This window comes from Dermacentor albipictus, chromosome 6 (genome assembly GCF_038994185.2).
Source record: "Dermacentor albipictus isolate Rhodes 1998 colony chromosome 6, USDA_Dalb.pri_finalv2, whole genome shotgun sequence".
Classification (NCBI taxonomy): Eukaryota; Metazoa; Arthropoda; class Arachnida; order Ixodida; family Ixodidae; genus Dermacentor; species Dermacentor albipictus.
The window spans coordinates 109873082-109892654 of record NC_091826.1 but is presented as its reverse complement, the minus strand read 5'-3'; the positions used below and the strand labels follow the sequence as shown (position 1 = coordinate 109892654).

General features: G+C 45.6%; 2 protein-coding genes across 6 annotated transcripts in view; one reads left to right on the top strand and one right to left on the bottom strand.

The window, feature by feature from the left end:
* Positions 1-19573, bottom strand: part of LOC139061343 (uncharacterized) — an 88065-nt gene that overhangs the window by 5018 nt on the left and 63474 nt on the right. Inside the window, exons 4-5 of the mRNA XM_070541256.1 lie at positions 12669-12811; positions 10961-11019 (exon numbers count right to left, since the gene is read on the bottom strand). Coding sequence (XP_070397357.1) covers positions 10961-11019; positions 12669-12811 — 202 coding nt within the window. The remainder of the gene's footprint in view (positions 1-10960; positions 11020-12668; positions 12812-19573) is intronic.
* Positions 1-19573, top strand: part of LOC139061338 (uncharacterized) — a 116691-nt gene that overhangs the window by 52906 nt on the left and 44212 nt on the right. For 3 of the 5 annotated variants that reach the window (XM_070541244.1, XM_070541242.1, XM_070541243.1), the window contains 3 exons: positions 10850-10882; positions 11646-11666; positions 15458-15643. In XM_070541244.1, coding sequence (XP_070397345.1) covers positions 10850-10882; positions 11646-11666; positions 15458-15643 — 240 coding nt within the window. The remainder of the gene's footprint in view (positions 1-10849; positions 10883-11645; positions 11667-15457; positions 15644-19573) is intronic. The other 2 variants (XM_070541245.1, XM_070541246.1) reach the window with 1 other exon arrangement.

Here is a 19573-nt window from a genome sequence, read left to right as displayed (position 1 = left end):
CGAACGGCAGCACCGTTCTGCCTGGGCATGGCTACTGGAACGCTTAGCGAACTTCAACCGACGATGACAATGCAAGGTGAGACAACACCAGCAGAGAACATGGATGTAATAAATGTAGACAGAACAGAAGGCGGAATAACAGGCTCCGCTCGCCACAACGCCGGGGAACGCCAGCGGACGGACGACGACTGGCAGACAGTCCTGACACTACGGCAAAAGAAGCAGCAGGCTCGAGAGCGCAAGCGACAAACGGACTCAACGGGCAGCACTAACCCGGCGAAACTAAGGAAACGACGAAAAGGCATACCCAAACTTCCTCCTCTTCCTAAGGATGACTTCAAGATAGTAATCCGACCACACCAGGGACTGCCTTTGAAGACTACCAGCACGCCGGCCCTCGCCGAAGCGATCGTCATGGCCTGCGACTACCAAATAAGAGGTGAGCAATTTTTGCTCCGTATAAAGCCCGGCTCCAATATCGCCATACTTTCGACATCGAGTCAGGAGGTCGCAGAGCAGGCACGCCGAGTCCACTCCCTCACTATCAACGGACGTTCGCATGACGTTAACGTATACGCTGCCACCGGAGAGGAAGCTATCCGAGGAGTTATACACGGACTTCCACACCGAACGCCACCGGAGACCATCATAGCAAACATACGTATACGGACTCAAGGCGTCGAACTTATCCAAGCAAGAATGATCGGAGAAACAAAGAGTGCCGCCCTTACTTTCTGTGGCCCGTCACTACCTCGGGTGGTGTACTACAACGGAGGCGAACTCCTGTGTCATCCTTACCGTTCAGGTGTGCAAAACATGCCATGGAAAAGGGCATCGGACAGACGTCTGTCCACAGCCCGAGCTGCGATTGTGCCGAATTTGTGGACTCAGAAACCCAGTGGACGGACACCCGTGTGAGCCAAAGTGTGCCTCGTGTGAGGGTGCCCACGTCACCGGGGACCGCAGCTGCCAACGACGCCTCAAGCAACCGAAAAAACCTCAAGTCAGAAAGAGCACTGACAAGCACAATGAAGGGCAGAAAAAACATCGCTGGTTCGCCTCAGAGGATGAGGAATCGGACTACACAAACGGCCGTAGGAGCGACCAACGCGACCGACAGGGAAGGACGAGATCGCCATCTCCACACCGACTGAACGCTCGGTCCAGATCAGCGTCACCTCACCAGAGCAGATCCCGCTCTCGAGCACGAGAGCGCGTCCAGGGAGGAGAAGCAAGGCTGACGCAACGAGCATCCAGAGAAGCACCGAAGGCGGCCTGCATTCTGACAAATCCACAGGTAAGCTGGGCAGCGGTCGCGTCCTCCACAACCAAACCTATCACACAAAACGAGGAATACAAGAAAATAGTTGCCGAAAACAGACAACTTAAGGCAAGCTTGGATAGCATGAAAAATGAACTTGAAACACTTAAACGACAAATGGCAAGCATGATGACGCACGGAGGAACCCATAAGACAAACGCACCCGCACAACTGTCCAACACACAGACGAACCCAACACAGACCAAACGACTATCACAAACGCAGCCTATAGCACAGATGCCTACACCCATCACTCATCTGGAAGGGAAACTAGACAATATATGCGCACAAATGCAAATATTTTTTGCAGAGCTTCACAATCTTAAGCGGTATGTCGACGACTCGCTCAAAGGAGCAAAAAAAACCCGGAAACGTCGTAGCAGCTTTAGCCCGGAGAACCGAGATCTAAAGGTCACCGTAACCACAGACACAGAACAATTCGAGAGCCCATACTCTGGCTAACTCCACACCTACACGCCAAGAGAATCTCGTAATTTGGCAGTGGAACTGCCGATCACTACATAACAAACATGCTGCACTTACAGAATATATCAAGGCGGCGCTCGTCCCACCTGACATTATTTGTATTCAGGAAGTGGGGAAAATGCGGATACCTATTGGGGGCTACCGTTTTTACAGCGATTCGAACTACCCTGAAGTGGCAGCATTGGCCCGCAAGTACCTCACAATCACTGTCACCATAGCACCTGGCGTAGAAATCCACCACCAAATACTCTCCATTTGGCCAGTTAAGAAGGGTCGTCCCAAGTGTCTGATAACCAACGTATATAGCCCGCCTAGGGATAAGAGGGCCGATTTTTCATTAATTTTAAGTCACGTATCTACCTTGCTCTCAACGAAAGACCGACTAATCTTTCTCGGAGACTTTAACGCTTGGCACTCCGCATGGGGTTATCAACGCGACACCGTCAAGGGCTTCAATCTTCTACGAGAAACTCAGTCCCACGAACTTGTACTGATTACGCAGCCAGGCACTCCTACAAGGATAGGAAACAGCGTTGCCCGGGACACCACGCCAGACCTTACGTTTGTCAACAATGAGACGGGGGTCACCTGGTGTAACCTGGACGAAACGCTAGGTAGTGATCAATATCTATTGTGTGTCAATGTTAACACAGCCAAAGTTCGACAGCCCCTAGGGGTGGCCGGGCTCACTGAATGGAAAAGGTACAGAGAACGACACCAGGCTGCTTCCTCATTTCCAGCCACGGCCGCAGGTTGGACAGCTTTCCTCAAGGAGGCCCATGCTGCCACCACGAGTGAGATCAAGACCACAACGGAAGCACCAGCAGTAGACAACCATCTCGCACACCTCTGGGAGGCCCACAGAAGCCTCACCAAACGCTGGTAGCGGCAGCGGCGTAATCGCAAACTTAAGCGCCGAATAGCCCTGCTGGCAAACGAAGCTAACACCTATGCGAAGGAGCTGAATAATCAAAATTGGCGCAGTTTCTGCGACTCTCTCAGAGGCACCCTCAGCGCCAAGAAGACCTGGGCCATTCTTCGGTGCATGTTAGACCCAACTAGCACGCGCACCGAGACGTCTAACGTCATGCGGCGGCTGTTAGGAGAATACAAGGGCTCAGAACAAGAACTACTCGAGCACCTAAAACGCACCTACACCGGCGCTGCCCAGACACCTTCTAGCGTTATGAGAGAATACCAAGGACAGGATAACTCGAGCTTGGACGCCCCCATCAACTTCTCGGAGCTCTACGCAGCAGCACAAACCTTGAAGAAGAACACGGCTCCTGGACCCGACCAAATCACCAACGCAATGCTGCGCAACCTTAGTGACATAGCCCTACAGCACTTAGTCGACTTCTTCAATGAACAGGTCTGGCGAACGGATGGAAGACTACCGCGAGAATGGAAGCAAAACCGGGCAAGCCGCGCGAGCTCAACCATCTCAGGCCCATATCGCTCACGTCTTGCATGGGCAAGCTCTTTGAACGAGTAATTCTAACCCGACTCGAAGCCCACATCGAACGAAACTCACCCTTCCCTGAATCCATGTTCGGTTTCCGCAGGAGAATCTGTGCACAGGACGTCTTTCTTCTATTAAGACATGAGGTGCTCGATCCTCCTCCGGGCAGCATGGACAGAATCCTGCTAGCACTCGACGTCCGTAAGGCATTTGATAACATCTCACACACTACAATACTAGACGGACTACGAGATGTCGGGTGTGGAGAAAGAGTATTTCATTACGTTCAAGACTTCCTGAGCAGCCGCTCCGCGAAAATAGGATTAGGTTCAGCACGTTCTGCTCTGTATCGCCTACCAGATATGGGCACTCCTCAAGGATCCATATTGTCACCACTTCTTTTTAACGTCGGCTTACGTAGAATGGCCCTGGACACACAGAAGATCCAGGACCTTGGCTGCGCCATATATGCAGACGACATTACACTCTGGGCCTGCAAAGGGTCCTACGGAAACCGACAAGACACGCTTCAACAGGCCATCAGCACCATTGAAAACTATATGAGGCGAGCAGGCATGAGGTGCGCTCCATCGAAATCGGAGTATATTCATATTAGACCTAGACATACCCAAGCGACCAGGGCTCCGGATCTGCAGCTCACCTTAGCGGGAGAGCCCATCAAGAGGGCATCCCACCTGCGCGTACTGGGAATGTGCATTCAAGAAATGGGCAGCGTTAGCATAGCGCTCTCCAATCTCAGACGCACTGTTCCGAGCGTAACTGGGCTTATTAGCAGAGTTGCACGCAGCCGAGAAGGCATGACCGAAGCAGATACCATGCAACTAGTAAACGCCTTCGTCATTAGTCGTCTAACGTACGCCCCCCCCCCCTGCCTTTCCAAACAACGCGGCGTCACGACATCGAACATGCGGATAAGCTCATAAGAATTGCCTGTAAAGCAGCACTAGGCCTGCCTGAAAGCACAAGCACGATCCGACTGAACGAATTAGGAATGATGAACACTTTCGAGGAATATGCAGCGGCCACTCTAATGGCGCAGCGTGAACGACTAAACACGAAACCTCAGGGACGCTCGGTTTTACAAAGACTTAACTATCCACTGACACCACAATATTGTGGCGATGAAACAATCCTACTGCCATCTGAAATCCGAGAGCGGATCCACGTGGCGCCGATCCCCCGTCACATGCACCCAGTCCATCATGCGGCACGGAGACGCGTGCGGGCAGCCACCTTACTAAGGCGGCGAAGCGACCCGGATACTTACTTTACAGACGCGAGTTCGTATCACAAGAATACAGGCACCCTCAATACATTTGCAGCAGTCGTGACTAGCCAAGGACGAACAACCGTAGCAGCATCTATACACACCAAATCGGTTGCAACGGCCGAAGCTGTGGCCATAGCCCTTGCTATACGCGCCGCGGAAGCTAAGGGCCAATCGGCCTACGTGCTGACAGACTCGCAGGACGCCTGCCGCCTCTTCCTTGGGGGGGCTTTACCGGGCTGCGTCTTCCGCATCCTAGGAACGGAACTCACCATGGATCATTGCGTGACCTGGTGCCCGGCGCACACAGGGATAGAGGGGAACGAACGGGCGGACCGCTTGGCTCGAGGCATGACAGGCCGAGCCGCGGGCCACACCGCCCGGGAGAACACCTCGACACCCGGTGCGCCAAGAGAAATCCTCGAGTTGCAACGGCTAAGTAGGCGAACCAAAGCCCTTCCTCACCCAGACCTAGACAGGAGGCAAGCACGGGACTGGCGCCGCCTGCAAACAAACACTTTCCCACATTTATACAGTCTACACAAAATATACCCAGACAAATACAGCAACACATGCCCGTGGTGCGAAGGAACACCGACATTGGAACACATAACATTCCAGTGCGCGTCACGTCCGGCGGCTGCCACCTCGCCGCTGCTAGACAACACTCTACATAACTGGTCGTGGGAGGCGCGACTCGCGGAAGTGGAATTGGGAAGCCAACTGGCGACCCTTGACCAGGCCCGGCGAGCCGCTGTAACTAGTGGGGCCCTGGAGGAGGGGCTCCACACACCATAACCAAACAGTCTCTATTACGATAAACGTTTACTCTCTCTCTCTCCTTCGTAGTATGTAGGCAGAGTTATATATTCGAGGAGAAAAAGCCCCCAGATTTTCACTCTCGCGCCCGCTGTTAGTCGCGCCTGCGCACAAACGGCTGGCGATTCCTCAAATGAACGTCTCGTCGAAGGTTACCGCCGCGTCGCGTCCGTGAAACGTCTGGCACACGACACCGCGACGCACATGGCGTCGCAACAAATCGCTTCTGTTGCGCCGGTTGCCTCAAGTGGCACGCCGTCCCAACCGAAACCCCTTGCAGAGGAAGGCGGCATGCATTTTTCTGAAGCCATGACTTCCCCTAGCTCGCCTGCAGTCTCTGGTATTTGCGATAGCGGAGCCACGCGTAATTTCTTTTTCAATATTTTTACCGGTACGGACTTCACACGAGGCAAATTTGTGGCTACTTGACTGAAGCGTCAAACAACGCTCAGACTGCTGTGCAAATAAATGCAATCACAGGCGACAGGCTATGAACATATTGACAGTGGCCGACGAACTTTTGGACATGGACTAGCGCCATCTTGTAGCGACTTGCGGGAATCAATCAAGACGCTAGTATGCACAGGGCGTTCCGTGACTTGTGTTTTATAATTTCATACTCCATAGCGGCTGTGGGGGCCTTGAACGATGGCTGGCCTCAAACCAGTAAATAAGGTATATTGTCTTTGTGCCATCGAAACGGCGGGAATTGTTTCTGAAAAATACATTTCGAAAATCAGCTGAGGTTCGACACTTGCATACAGGATGAATATTTGTGTCAGGCATTTAAAACTGGTTGCGCATTTAGTTTGCGACACGCTTTGTAACATTATTAACCTTATGTTCAAAGAAGGTGCATTTCCTTCATTTTTAAAAAATGCCAAGATTATTCCTGTTTTTAAATAAGGCGACAAACACACAATTAATAATTACCGACCAATTGCAATTCTGTCCTGCCTTGGTAAACTGATTGAGAAATTATTTGTTAAACGTCTTAATAACTACTTAACAAAGTTTAAATTGCTAAAGAACAATCAATTTGGTTTCCGCCCAGGAAGTTCCACGAATCTAGCTGTTCTATCTCTAACTGACTGCATAAAAAAAATGTATTGATGCGGGAAACTTAGTCGGATCTGTATTTTTAGACTTCAGTAAAGCTTATGACACGGTTAACCATCAAGTCCTGTTTAATAAACTTGACTCTTATGGTATAACCGGTCCTGCACTAACATTCTTAAACAATTATTTACTTGACCGGCCGTACACAGTACATGCAGCAAATACTTTCTCAGTAACAAAATGTATTAACCAAGGTGTACCACAGGGATCAGTTCTGGGCCCTATGCTTTTCCTTTTATATATTAATGATCTTCCGGATTCTCTTAACTCCACCAACTGCGTTCATTGCATTTTATATGCAGATGACACAACCATATCTTCATCTGACAAATCTGTTACTACTCTTACTTCTAAATTAAATATTGCATTAAGTAACATTATAAAATGGTGTAGCAACAATTACTTAGTTCTTAATCCTTTAAAAACTAAATTTATGTTATTCAAAAGTGCTCAAAGGGCCTTAACTTCTATTCCTGAAGTAAAGCTTGGAATTCATTCAATTCCCGTTAGCACCGATGTCACATTTCTTGGCATACATCTTGACCCTAACCTTACATTTCGCTCTCACTTCCAACATCTCAAGCACAAGACTGCGTTTGGTATACGTGCATTAATCAAGCTCGCCCTTTTTTTTTCTCGTGAGGCTCTGCTAGCGTTGTATTATGCGTTCATTCATAGTCACATTAATTACGGCATTGTTTCATGGGGCAACACGTACGCTTGTCACTTATCATCAATTCAACATATCCAAAATCAGTCAATACGCATTATCACTTCTAGCTCCATGCAGTCTAATGCCTCTTTGTTACTTCGAGCGTATAATATCTTGCCTATTATTAATTTGTTCCCGTTTAACATACTCGTCTTACTCCACAGGTTGCTTCATAATAACCTTACGTTTCCGTTCATTGCAACTGACCTTTTGCAGAATAAAAATATGACCAGATTTGCGGCTAACAACAATTTCTTATTACCCATAGTTCATACCAATTACGGCAAAAAACATCTTCCTTCGCTGCAATTTCTCTTTGGAATGAAGTACCATCAACCATAAAATCCTGCACTTCTCTTGCAATTTTTAAAAATCAGCTTAAGCATCATTTCCTGCGATAACTTAACTACGATCTGGCGGTGTACCTTTGACTTTTATCTCAAATGTCATTTCATGTATTTCACCCATGCTTTTTTCCGACTTTATTTTATAACGTGCTTTGCCTGTTTGATTGTAAATGACATGTCTAATGATGTATTTGATCTGTAGATGTTGTTTTATAATACGCTAATTTGCTGTCTAATATTATCACCATCAATGTTGTTATTATTAACCGAGGGTCCCACTACAGTTCTTTGACTTTGGGACCCTCGTCTGTATATTCGTCATGTAATTACTCATGTTTTTGGGACCAATAAATCTGAATCTGAATCTGAATCTGAAGTGCGGCAGTGCAGACAACAGCAAAAGGCAGCAGGAATACAGCACAGCCACCTATTTCTATTATGACGAATTAGCATCCTTTGGGGGCGGGGGTGTGACGCAACCAGACCTTCGTATTGTGATAATTAGATTATTTTTTGTTATTTTCTGTTTGTAATTTATCAAAGAAAGCATTGAGACAGAACTTGTGAGCCAGTACTCTATTGTAAGGCTCTCAAAGAAGTGAAGTATTCCTTCCCTATAGCTGCTACTTGAGTTTCGTCGGCTCTAATACTGTAGTGCAGGTACAACTTCTTGCAGAAACCTAGGGAATCACACAGGAGCCTACTTCGAAAGGTAATGAGGCCTAACTAAATTCTGTCTCATACGGCCAACACACACATCACGGGCACGCAGTGGGCCATAATTATAAGGTGCAGTAGGTGAAAATATATACCATTAACAGCATCAATTTGAGTTGTGGTCACGCTGCCAGTCTTACATGTTTGGAATCACCGGCTCGCGTTAGCTGATCCCCACGTGCTGTCAGACATTTCCCATTTATGACACCCCTACACAGCTTTAGGGTAATGCTCGCCAGGTCAAGCCCTTTGTGTGTTTCAGCCCAACCCTTCGGCATTTTTTGTAATGCGGCCCTATAAATTCCCGTGCATGCCATCGCATCTGAGGCATTCCAAGTGCCTGCTAAAGCTGGTTTTAAGTGACAGATCAAATTGGTAATTGGTCTGTGGAGGCGTGAATTAGTGAAATCGAGCTATCATGATTTAGTTTATCACATACACGTCCTGCTCCACATGTGGAATGAATCAGCAGCCTGTTTGTTGTGTAATAATATAGCTCAAAGACTACACAGGAACATTAGTAGAGCAGTTTTAACTAGCATTTATATCCCTACGAGTAAGATCGAACGACTCAGCCGTTATGCGACAGTTCGTTGCTCTTGGGTGACTGCATCACATTAGCTAAAGACGCACCTGAACGTGCGTGCATCAAACGCACATGCCAGTGGTGGTAAGAAGGTCGACATAGACATTAGGCAACCTAATGAGCTGTTACAAAATGAGCGATTACTCCATCATTCCTTACTTTTCCCTACAAATGAGGCTATGATGTGCTGTACTTTACTCTTTCACCTTTTCATCCACTCTCGTTCCGTGACACCGCGGTAATGTGTCGACCATAAAGTACAACAGTTACCGCGACTTCGTTCTTTCATGCATTCTACATAGAGGCTGCGTATTGTAATACACAGATACGAAGGTGACTACGGGGGTAGCAAATCGTATAGCAGCCAAGGCAAAACAACTTAGCGCCTATATCGTGTCGTTTACACGCGCATCCTACAAACTTCGCACTTTCTTCATCGCTGAAATCTGTGTATACTGTCAGGGAGGCAAACAGTTTTCAGCGTTGGATCACAATGATTTGTTGCGCTCGCATGTGATAATAGTTTTCGCGGCACCATCGTATTTTGGGAGTATACGAAACCAAAAAAATACGCACGGGCAAAGCTTACTGCCAAACCAAAAAAAGTACGTCTTACATTTTACGCAAAGAATATACAGCACCGAGAATGTTGAGGTATGAGTTCTTCGTATAGAAAATATAATTTGTGCAATGAAATCTAGGAAAGCTGAAACTGGAAAAATGACAAAGCATATGCTTTGTTATAAAATTGAATTCCTCCTAAACTTTTTGCTTGTAGATATAGCAATTCATCTTGAATTGGTATTTCCATTACTTGATAGGTTAGGAATCACACTACTTTTCTATACTGTTTAGAATGCTTCTTAGCGAATATATCATTACTAAACATATTTAAAATTGTTGGAAGTGCGCTATCACTGTCAGATACTGCGAAGGTTGGCTTTCTTCTGACGTAAAGCCTGCAGCGCGATGATATGGCCACCATGTTTGACAACTCGGTCAAGATCGCTAACACTTTCTCGCTTGCCCTGCGCTGTTCGTGGCCGTCCGTGTGCTGGTTACCTTTGGGAAGCAGTGTTTGTGCCGGCACGTATGCATAACGCCACGCACACTTCCCCACAAAGCACGTCTGAGCTAAGATGGCGCAACCTCTCCGCTTGTGCTGTGTGTCTGCGCAAAGACTTCAAAAAAAAAAAATATCACCTCTGCCAAATAACACAATTATAATCCTTGAGCTGTATCGGTCAAACAGGCAGACATAATTTACAGGAGAAATTGCAACGCACAATCGATCAATTACCAAACATTCACTGGTTTAGTTTTTTTTAACTCATTGCCTTGGGCAGATATCTTAATTTACAGATCTGACAAATTTACAATGTTCGTAAGGCAGATCCACTTCGAATTCTCAGCATGGCAGCAGTTTTGAAATATTAAATCACAAACATTGCGAAGAAATACATGGGCAGTCCAGATACTTTAGTGGAAAAGGCCATTTTGTTCCAATATGGCGGTTTTGCCAACGCCATTTACAAAGTGCATTTTTACTGCCAGTTTCATAGCGCGTACCTCGAAAGCAGTGTCATCCACAGTATTCTTCTCAAGTGGATACGCCTTGCGGTCTCGCCAGCTACAATTTGTAAAATAGATTGTATGTGGTAAGGAATTACATAAAAAGCTAACTTGTGAATTCTTGTCCATTAGTCTATTATGCATTTCGATACAGCGTGTAAATAATGTGTGCCTCTTCAAGCATACTAGCTCAAGGCCCACATTTGTGCTATCTGACGCAAGCAATCTTTAGACATTTCTTGTCTTCGTAGAAACGCCTCGTGTATTCGCACCGACTAACTGGTTTGGTGCTTGTCCGTACGAATCGCTCTAGATTACAAAAAGCTTTCAACTTTTACTGCAGCCACGTTTTATGTTTTGCGAACATGAGTGTGACGAACAAGTACAATTTTACTTTAAACAAACGAAAACCTGTTTCAGGTACTAGGAGAGCCACCACATCGAAGAAGCCAGGTGAGCAGAAACGTTCATAATATTTGGCGTTGAAAAGAAAAAGAAATGGAATAATACACTAGGCAAGCTCTAACTTACGCTTGGCAGTCGTATTCCTGTTAGCATGTCAGTGGAAGAGTGTCGATGTTGGCCACAGACTGAGGGTAAACGCGTGGAGAGAGCCGTCGGGAAGTCGTTGAGACATGTAGGCAAGGCAAAATGAACTCTCGCTGTAATGATTTAGATTGGAATTGAAACCAGCGCTAACTGAACTTATGTATATTTACCCAAATTTCAACTGCCAGTATGGAAATATATTGGGATTTAGGATGTGTGGCAAAATATATTACAGCGTTCAACGTGGCGTTTTCTTATGAATATTTTTAGGCAGTGGTAAAAATAGCAGTATTGCGTGTGACGATATCATATAATTTCTGCCTGATAGTCTTGAAGGTTTAGCGCTAGTTAAGAAAATTTCAAGCACACGGTATTGGGTCCGAACATCTAAGGTTTACTAAAGTTTGTGCCAGAACTGTTGAAAAAGCGTACCGCGAATCTTCCTAAAGCGTACCACTCTAAATACTGGCTTGCAAAAGGTGATGCATCATTCCTACACAATCTTAATGAAATTGTGTCATGATTTCCGGAAAAAGAGGTATATTTGCAAATTTGCCCAGTCATGATTCATATTTGGGCGACAGCGAGACAAGGGCGACCGCCATAATTCGGATAAGGGAAGTATGGAATGAACTAGCATGTTCTGAATAATTGAATTTTTTCTCAGTGATGCCGAGGAAGACAATGCGTGAGTATAAGTTTCTCGCTGAATTATCGCTTATACATATCCATATGTGTTCATAGAAAACGAAAACAGCCTCAGATTTCGAGGTTGAAGCGTGATCTGCGTACAACGGTGAACGCTAGCAGGAATCTTAACGACATATAGCCGAGAAATAATGCGCAAGCAGGCTTTGCTTTTATTGAATCAGCTGATGACTTTGTCGCGCTGTGTGTCGCATCAGCAACATTGTCATGCGTAGCCTTCACGACTAGTTCAAGTATTTAATACGCTCGTTGCCGACAAAACAGAATGGCAGGCTGGAACATTTCACGCACGTTTGGTACAAAGAGGAGAGACTGAAGAAGCTTTTATATATACCGCGCGATAAGTGAACGGTCACAAATGATTAGCCTACTGCGATTGCCGCAGTCGCCTTGAGAGCCACTCTGTATATCTTAAATGTTTGTTTTAGATTAGCAGTGATTTCCTGCACATGGAATAAAGGCAATGAAGCAAGACATTCTATAATCTCAGTTTTAATGAAGACATAAGAAAATGCTCTATGTCAGATATGAACGAGGCAGTATTTTCACTGGTATTTGAATTGATGCGTGCATTTGATACTGTTGACCTGGACGTACGTTTTGTTGGATACGCTAGAGAATTTTGAAATTTGTGTTATGTTTGCTACTTAGCTGAAAAGCTATTTCTCCACTCGAGAAAAATGTGAACATCGAAAATGATTTTGATTTGACCTGGTGCGGCGCGCAGTCTCTCAACAAGTTCACCCAGATTTAGCTTGTACGTGAATGACCCCTGGAAAAGTGAACTGGAGCATAACTCAAGATGGAGATGAGAAGGCACCGGTGTTGCTAGATGACAGAAAAAGGCGTAATTATGCGCAGTCTGATGCACGTAAAATACTGTAGCGATTCCACGAACACGAAATCGTTATCAGTAATACTACGACAGAGCTGCTTTTACGCGTAGCCATAGATGGCCCGTCTGTGAAATCGGCGAGCTTACGTTTGAAGCCGCGAAGGAAGCGAGCACCGGAGGAGGAAGGCGCCTGGAGGTGGAGGAGAGAGTCGCCAGGCTCGCGCCCTTTCTCTGTTCGCTTCGACGCCGCAGTGCTCACCGTGCATGCACGCGGCACCTCTTCTTTGCGTCTGCAGCAATGTGCGCTTGCCCTGTTATTGCACTGTTATGACAAATCTCTTGAAAAAGCGCGCCAAGCACTGGAAACCGTGAATATTCCTAAAGCCGACCGCTCTAAATACTGGCTTGCTAAAGTTAATGCGTCTTTGCTACACAATCTTAGCAAAGTTGTGCCATAATCTCTGAAAAAAAAGGAGCATGTTGGCGGAGGGCACACGTTTGCGCATAACACGCGTTCGCGAAGTGAGACGTCACTGCAACATTTTTTGAGTAATTAGTACCGGAAACTGAGGGCAGCTATACATCTCAACTTGCAAAGTGGCAATAGCCATAATTGGTCATGAAATGCACTGTTACATTGCAAACACTGTGAAGTTTTTAGAAGCAGTATTTGACCGTGTGGTGTCTCAGCAGGTTAATGTCGAGCAGGCATGCAATAGGTCATGAACAGTAATTTTGCGGTGGTATGACACAAGTGTTATGCGACTGCCTATGTAAAGTGTCTAATTAAAATACATTTTGTGATTCTTCGCCAGCGGGCCTTACTCGCGCTTCCTGATTTCCGTTACTGCTGCGAACTTTGGCGAACGAAAATGTCCTTATCTTTGAATTCATCGTATTTTATAACCTGGTAACAGTTCTCGCTGAAGTACCTGGTACCTGGGGCCGGCCGCATCCATAATACTACATCTTCTTCCTGGATTTGGGTCATTGTTATTATTATGTCGAGTTATTTTCCCGGGTCTATCCGAGTCTCTTTTTTTTTAATTTTGCGTGAGCGTATTTCTTGACACAAACTGCGGCTGCATCCCGGGCTAAGAGAGTGACGTGTCGTCCATTGTAGCGCGATGTGGACCCACGCCACGCAGACGACTTGCTCTCAGACGTGGGTGGGCCGATGCTGAAGAAAGTTTGCCTGTACACTACCTCACACGCATTCTGTGTAGTGCGCCGGCATAAGTTCAGGCAGAGGCGCGGCTTGCTCAGAGGAATGGTGTTTGTAATGCAAAGTGTCGCAATGATGATAACTAACCAATAGTTAGTAACCTGCCTGTGTAGACTCGTGAAGTGTACGGCTTCTTGCCATGACCTTGCAAGTGCTCAAATTTTAATCTCTTTTTTGATCTGAAGAAGTTTCTAATTCTTTGCGTGTAAATGATTCATTTGGAGGAGGAAGCCTCAAATAAATAATAAAGTTATAGTGACGTTTCACTCCGTGAATGTAGGTTCCGCGCAAGCGTAAGGACGCCGCGCGCATACACACCGAGCACCACGGCATCGAAGCACAAATGGAAAGGACACAAACGTGGCGATTCTCTTCTCCACCTCCAGGCGTATATCGCTATACGCGTGCAGAGTGCCTCGATGTCTTCCTCGCCTGCCGCTCCGTGCAGGGCAGAGACAATCGCAGCGTCTACTACGGCATTGGGCACGCGAATGGCGGATACACACGAGCGCCGGCAACGCGTCCTAGATGGCGCTCGCCAAAGGCTGCAACGACGTCCGCCATTCGCGTGCTCAACGCCGTAGTAGATGCCACCGCTGTCTGCACTTTGTACGGAGCAGCGGGCGAGGAGGACATCGAGGCACCTAAGTGCAAAGAAGAGGCGCATCGAAGATGCACAGCGAGCACGGCGGCGTCGAAGCACAAAGGAAAAGGGCGCAAACGCTGCGATTCTCTTTTCCTCCAGGCCCCTTTCTCCTCAGGTGCTCGCGTCCCTCGCCATCTACGCTCACGCGTACTATCACTGCACGAGAGTCCACCATTAAAATTTTAATAGAAAATGTTTTATTTCAATGTATGTACAGCTAAGGTTCAGATCGATGTATACAGAACAAGGCATAAAGATAAAAATAGTAAGCAAAAAGTGGTAGCATTGCATAGGTCATGATAGTTCCACGTTTCCCCGAACAGACAAAAAGGGAAGCTTTATCATTTGTACTGTGCGTCAAGTGGTATGCACATTGAAAGGAAGCAAGGAACTCTTTTTCAGTAATAAAGTAAAAGCGGCTAAGGCCAAAGTTTTCATCAATCAACACAAATCGTTCGAAAGGAAAACGAAGCTTAGTGTGCTTCCTGTAACTGGCCTAGAATGTTGGCACAATATATGATTTATTCGAGGACTCTTTTATTAATAGTAATAATTACGCTTTGTTCAGAAAAGTTCTGGCTGGTCTCTGCGGTAAAGCTATTAAAAAGAAGAAACAGGGTAAGACGTCTATAAGTTTGCTTAAAAGGCGACGACTAATGCATCTGCGGCAGGAAAAGAAGCTTGGAAATCGAGAAAAATTATATGCATTGTTTCAACATATGCGGTCGTGCTTAAAGCTTAAATGTGAGCGATTTGGGTAGTTGTGTTTTTTTTTCCTCCGGATTGCTAACCTGCAAAATAATGAAAGTACAGTAGTGAAAGAAACAAAACACGCAGCAAAAATTAAAGGCGCCCCGTATAAACCACCTACATAAAGCATGCCTAAGTCGGGAGGAGAATGAAAAAAAGACTGTATGTGAGAAATAAAACAACTTACTGAGTTTGTGTTGTGATGGTGTTTGCATACAGCGCACTTAAAATTAGGAATCATTTCAAAACCTTAGTTTATTTTACAGAAATGTTTTATAATTAAACAAACGTGCACAAAATCTTTTTCTCACGCAGCGACAACGACGACCACCACAGCAACAAAGGCAACGACAACAAAGAAAACGACAACAAGGAAGACGACAACAAGGAAGCCGACAACAAGGAAGCCGACAACAAGGAAGACGACAACAAGGAAGCCGACAACAAGGAAGCCGACAACAAGGAAGACGACAACAAAGAGGACGACAACGACAACGACGCGTAAGCTTAGGGTGATTCTGTTTTACGTTGACTTTCCTGAAATTTATAAGAACCACAATCAGGGGAAAAGAAATAAAGCGCCTCCGCCATTTGTTTTTCTTCATCAGGATGAGTATCTGACGCACAATCCTATTAAGGGCAGTTTAAAAATAGCGGTTCAAGCACGCACAAAAATTATTGAACGTTACTTAAAGGCAAGACGAAGCATACATGTTGTCGTTGCTCTATACATATATCGATCATGACGGATTCATTAGTGAATATGGGAGTTAACAATAAAATGTGGAAATATTTAATGATTGAACATTCGTCAGCGATATGCCAAATTTCGGGTATTTCGATATCCTTTGCATGATCATATCGACTGTAACGATAGCTCTTGCTGAATCGGCGGCGACAAAAACCACGTTGTTGTGACCAGCTGAAATCGCGCACCTGGGAAGATTAGCTTCGCAACAACTGTGCTGTCGTTAACATATATATATATATATATATATATATATATATATATATATATATATATATATATATATATATATATATATATATATATATATATATATATATATATACATATATATATATATATATATATATATATATATATATATATATATATATATATATATAAAAACGACAAGAAAGGGGGTTAACCGAGGGTCCCGATAATTATTAGTCATATAATGGGAAGCCAACAAGCACTGACACCAAGTACAACATAGGGGAAATTGCATGTGCTTAATAAATGAAATAAAGTAATGATAAATAATGGATATTAAAGTGGATGAAAAAACAACTTCAATAAAAAATATCAACAATAACTTCAAACAATATATATATATATATATGTATGTATATATATATATATATATATATATATATATATATATATATATATGTTAACGACAGCACAGTTGTTGCGAAGCTAATCTTCCCAGGTGCGCGATTTCAGCTGGTCACAACAACGTGGTTTTTGTCGCCGCCGATTCAGCAAGAGCTATCGTTACAGTCGATATGATCATGCAAAGGATATCGAAATACCCGAAATTTGGCATATCGCTGACGAATGTTCAATCATTAAATATTTCCACATTTTATTGTTAACTCCCATATTCACTAAGGAATCCGTCATGATCGATATATGTATAGAGCAACGACAACATGTATGCTTCGTCTTGCCTTTAAGTAACGTTCAATAATTTTTGTGCGTGCGTGAACCGCTATTTTTAAACTGCCCTTAATAGGACTGTGCGTCAGATATATATATATATATCTATATATATAAACTTATAATACAGGTCACGTAACTCCCGAATGAGGGTGGGGGATGGAGTGTGCTAGTACAATTCAATGGAAAATATACAAGGAGAGAACTCTAACAAAGCACCAGAATATCAAATTTTTACCGCGATATCGAACTATAGGTGGCACCACCGTCGCCGCGTTAGTGTGCATAGGCCTTCGACGGCGCGCATTGACGTGTGGGCGTGGGCATTCCACTGTGAACAAATCGGCCCGATTTTCAGGTAATGAAACCCGCTGACTGTACTGTGCTGGTCCCATATTGCCCTCCAGCGCCACAATTTTTTTTTTTTTTGCACGAAATCCGCACAGCATTTCCATATACGCGAAAGAAGCACGTACTCTCGTTCAAAGGGGGACTGGCACTCAACAACGCAGTCTTTGTATCAGCACTTTCTCGGGGCTTTTTGTGTATGTTCGGCTTGGATTCCGCCTAGTCTGTTAATATAGTTGCGTCAATTATTAATAGTGCATTCTGTGACAATCTTGCACTGTATAGAAAAAGAGTGTGTATTGCTGTAAAACAAAGGTAAAGTAGCAAGTTAATGCGCACTCTACTCCACCAACTGATGCGCGTTCTACAGCTTGTATTCCTTTTTTTTATTCGCTGTGAAATGCAAACAGTTAATGAGTTCAATTAGGCAAGTTAGGCCACTGTGACAGTACGTTAGTATAGGCTCATCAGGTCCCTTCAGACGAGATTATTTTTATCGTACTTGCACTGTTTCGCGCACGACAGCGATGTGACAAAGTTGCAATTACTTTTTGAGCTAATATCGTTCGCTAGTTTTACTTCAGCTAATAGCGGCCCTTGTCTTGCATCAAGCTAATAAAGTGTATGACGCGGTATGACATGAATGCACGCTTAAGGCTCTTTTTTTTTTCTACTGCTTTGAGTAATGTTCACACCACTCCGTTCATGTTTCGTGGTAACACATAGTTTGCGGAGCGAACGACAAACCGTGACCAGTCACTTTTTTAGCACGGTATTCACGTCTCGCTGCAGCGACTTCACTTAATTAAACCAACGTACGATTCTTTTGTGATGTTCTCGAAAAACGACGCCATAATAAAAGTGCTATGATTGTGGCGAGCGCAGGGTGCGACAATCACACATCGCGCGCTCGACACGGCCGTTGACTGATGTTTAAAAAAAATTATGGGGTTTTACGTGCCCAAACCACTTTCTGTTTATGAGGCCCGCCGTAGTGGAGGACTTCGGAAACTTCGACCACCTGTCTTACTGCAGCGCAAAGACGACAGTGCAATGCTAAATGCTTTTCAAAACCGTCGAACATCGTAGGGCAGCCACGAAAAAAACGGCCTTTAAACCTATTCACGCCGATACAAGCACATGTAAACACGTAGGGGAGGGAGGAAAGACAAAAGCAGAAGGCAGAGAGGTTAGCCATAATAACGTTCGGTTGGCTACCCTACTCCGGGGGAATGGGAAAGGGGAAAACAAAGATGAGAGGGAGAGAGACGAGGGAAGGAAAGAAGGACATTAGCGGTGAGCTCGCTCACGCGTGTGGTCTAATAGAAATTGCACTAATAGTCACAGACATTCACACAAGTCCGTCGTCCTCAAGAAGCACAAAAGCGCCTTCACCGCTTTATGGGACGACGAGCGACGGGGGCGGTGTTCCAGCAGCACATGCACAGAAAGCGGCCGATTTTCCTGTTTTTGGAGAGCGTTAGCAAGTTCTTGTCTTTCTGGGGCATGTCGTAGACAGTGGCAAAGCAGGTGGTGTATATTTTCTTTGGTGCCGCAGACCTCGCTGTAGATAAATTGTATATAGCATTGTATATAGCATATATAGCATAGCACATAACATTAATTTGGTGGAGGTGGACGTTCCCAGTACAGATCATGGAGCTTCGCAGCGGTCGAAACGGCGACAGTGCAACTTCGGCTTCTGCTGGCGGCACTTCATCTACGCAACCGTCTCCGCCTGCAGCCCCGACCTACTTCGCCGTTTTCCCCCCTCGGGATCCTGGTGTTTTCAACGAAGTCGGCAGTCCTGATATTGGCACTGGCTCCACCTATACGAACGTGTCAGCACCAGTCACAGGTTGGATGCGGCTATTATGCTTGCGAACGTTCTTTTCTACCTCGACGGAGCTCCACTTGCATGGTTCCAGACTCACGAAGACGAGATCTCGAGCTGGAATCTCTTCGAAGAGAAGCTCCGCGACCTTTTTGGCAATCAATTCGGTCGCCAAGCCAATGCCAAGAAAGCCCTTGCCACACGTGTACAGACGTCGACCGAGTCCTACGTGTCGTACATTCTCGACGTCTTGGCCCTTTGTGCCAAGGCTGACTCGACCATGTCTGAGGACGATAAGTTTAATCACGTCCTCAAAGGCATCGCTGACGACGCCTTCAATTTGCTGGTGTTTACGAACGTCACCAGCATCGATACCATCCTCAAGGAGTGCCGCCGTCTCGAGCATGCTAAAAGCCGCCGGGTATCCCAGCACATCACCCGACTTCCCAACACAGCTACTACGTCATCCTGTGACGACCTCTTCCACCAGCCGTCGCGATGTGACAACTTGGCCCGCATCATTCATCGTGATGTCGAAGCGGCACAACCGGCGGCCCCTTCATTCCCGTCACCTGATCAT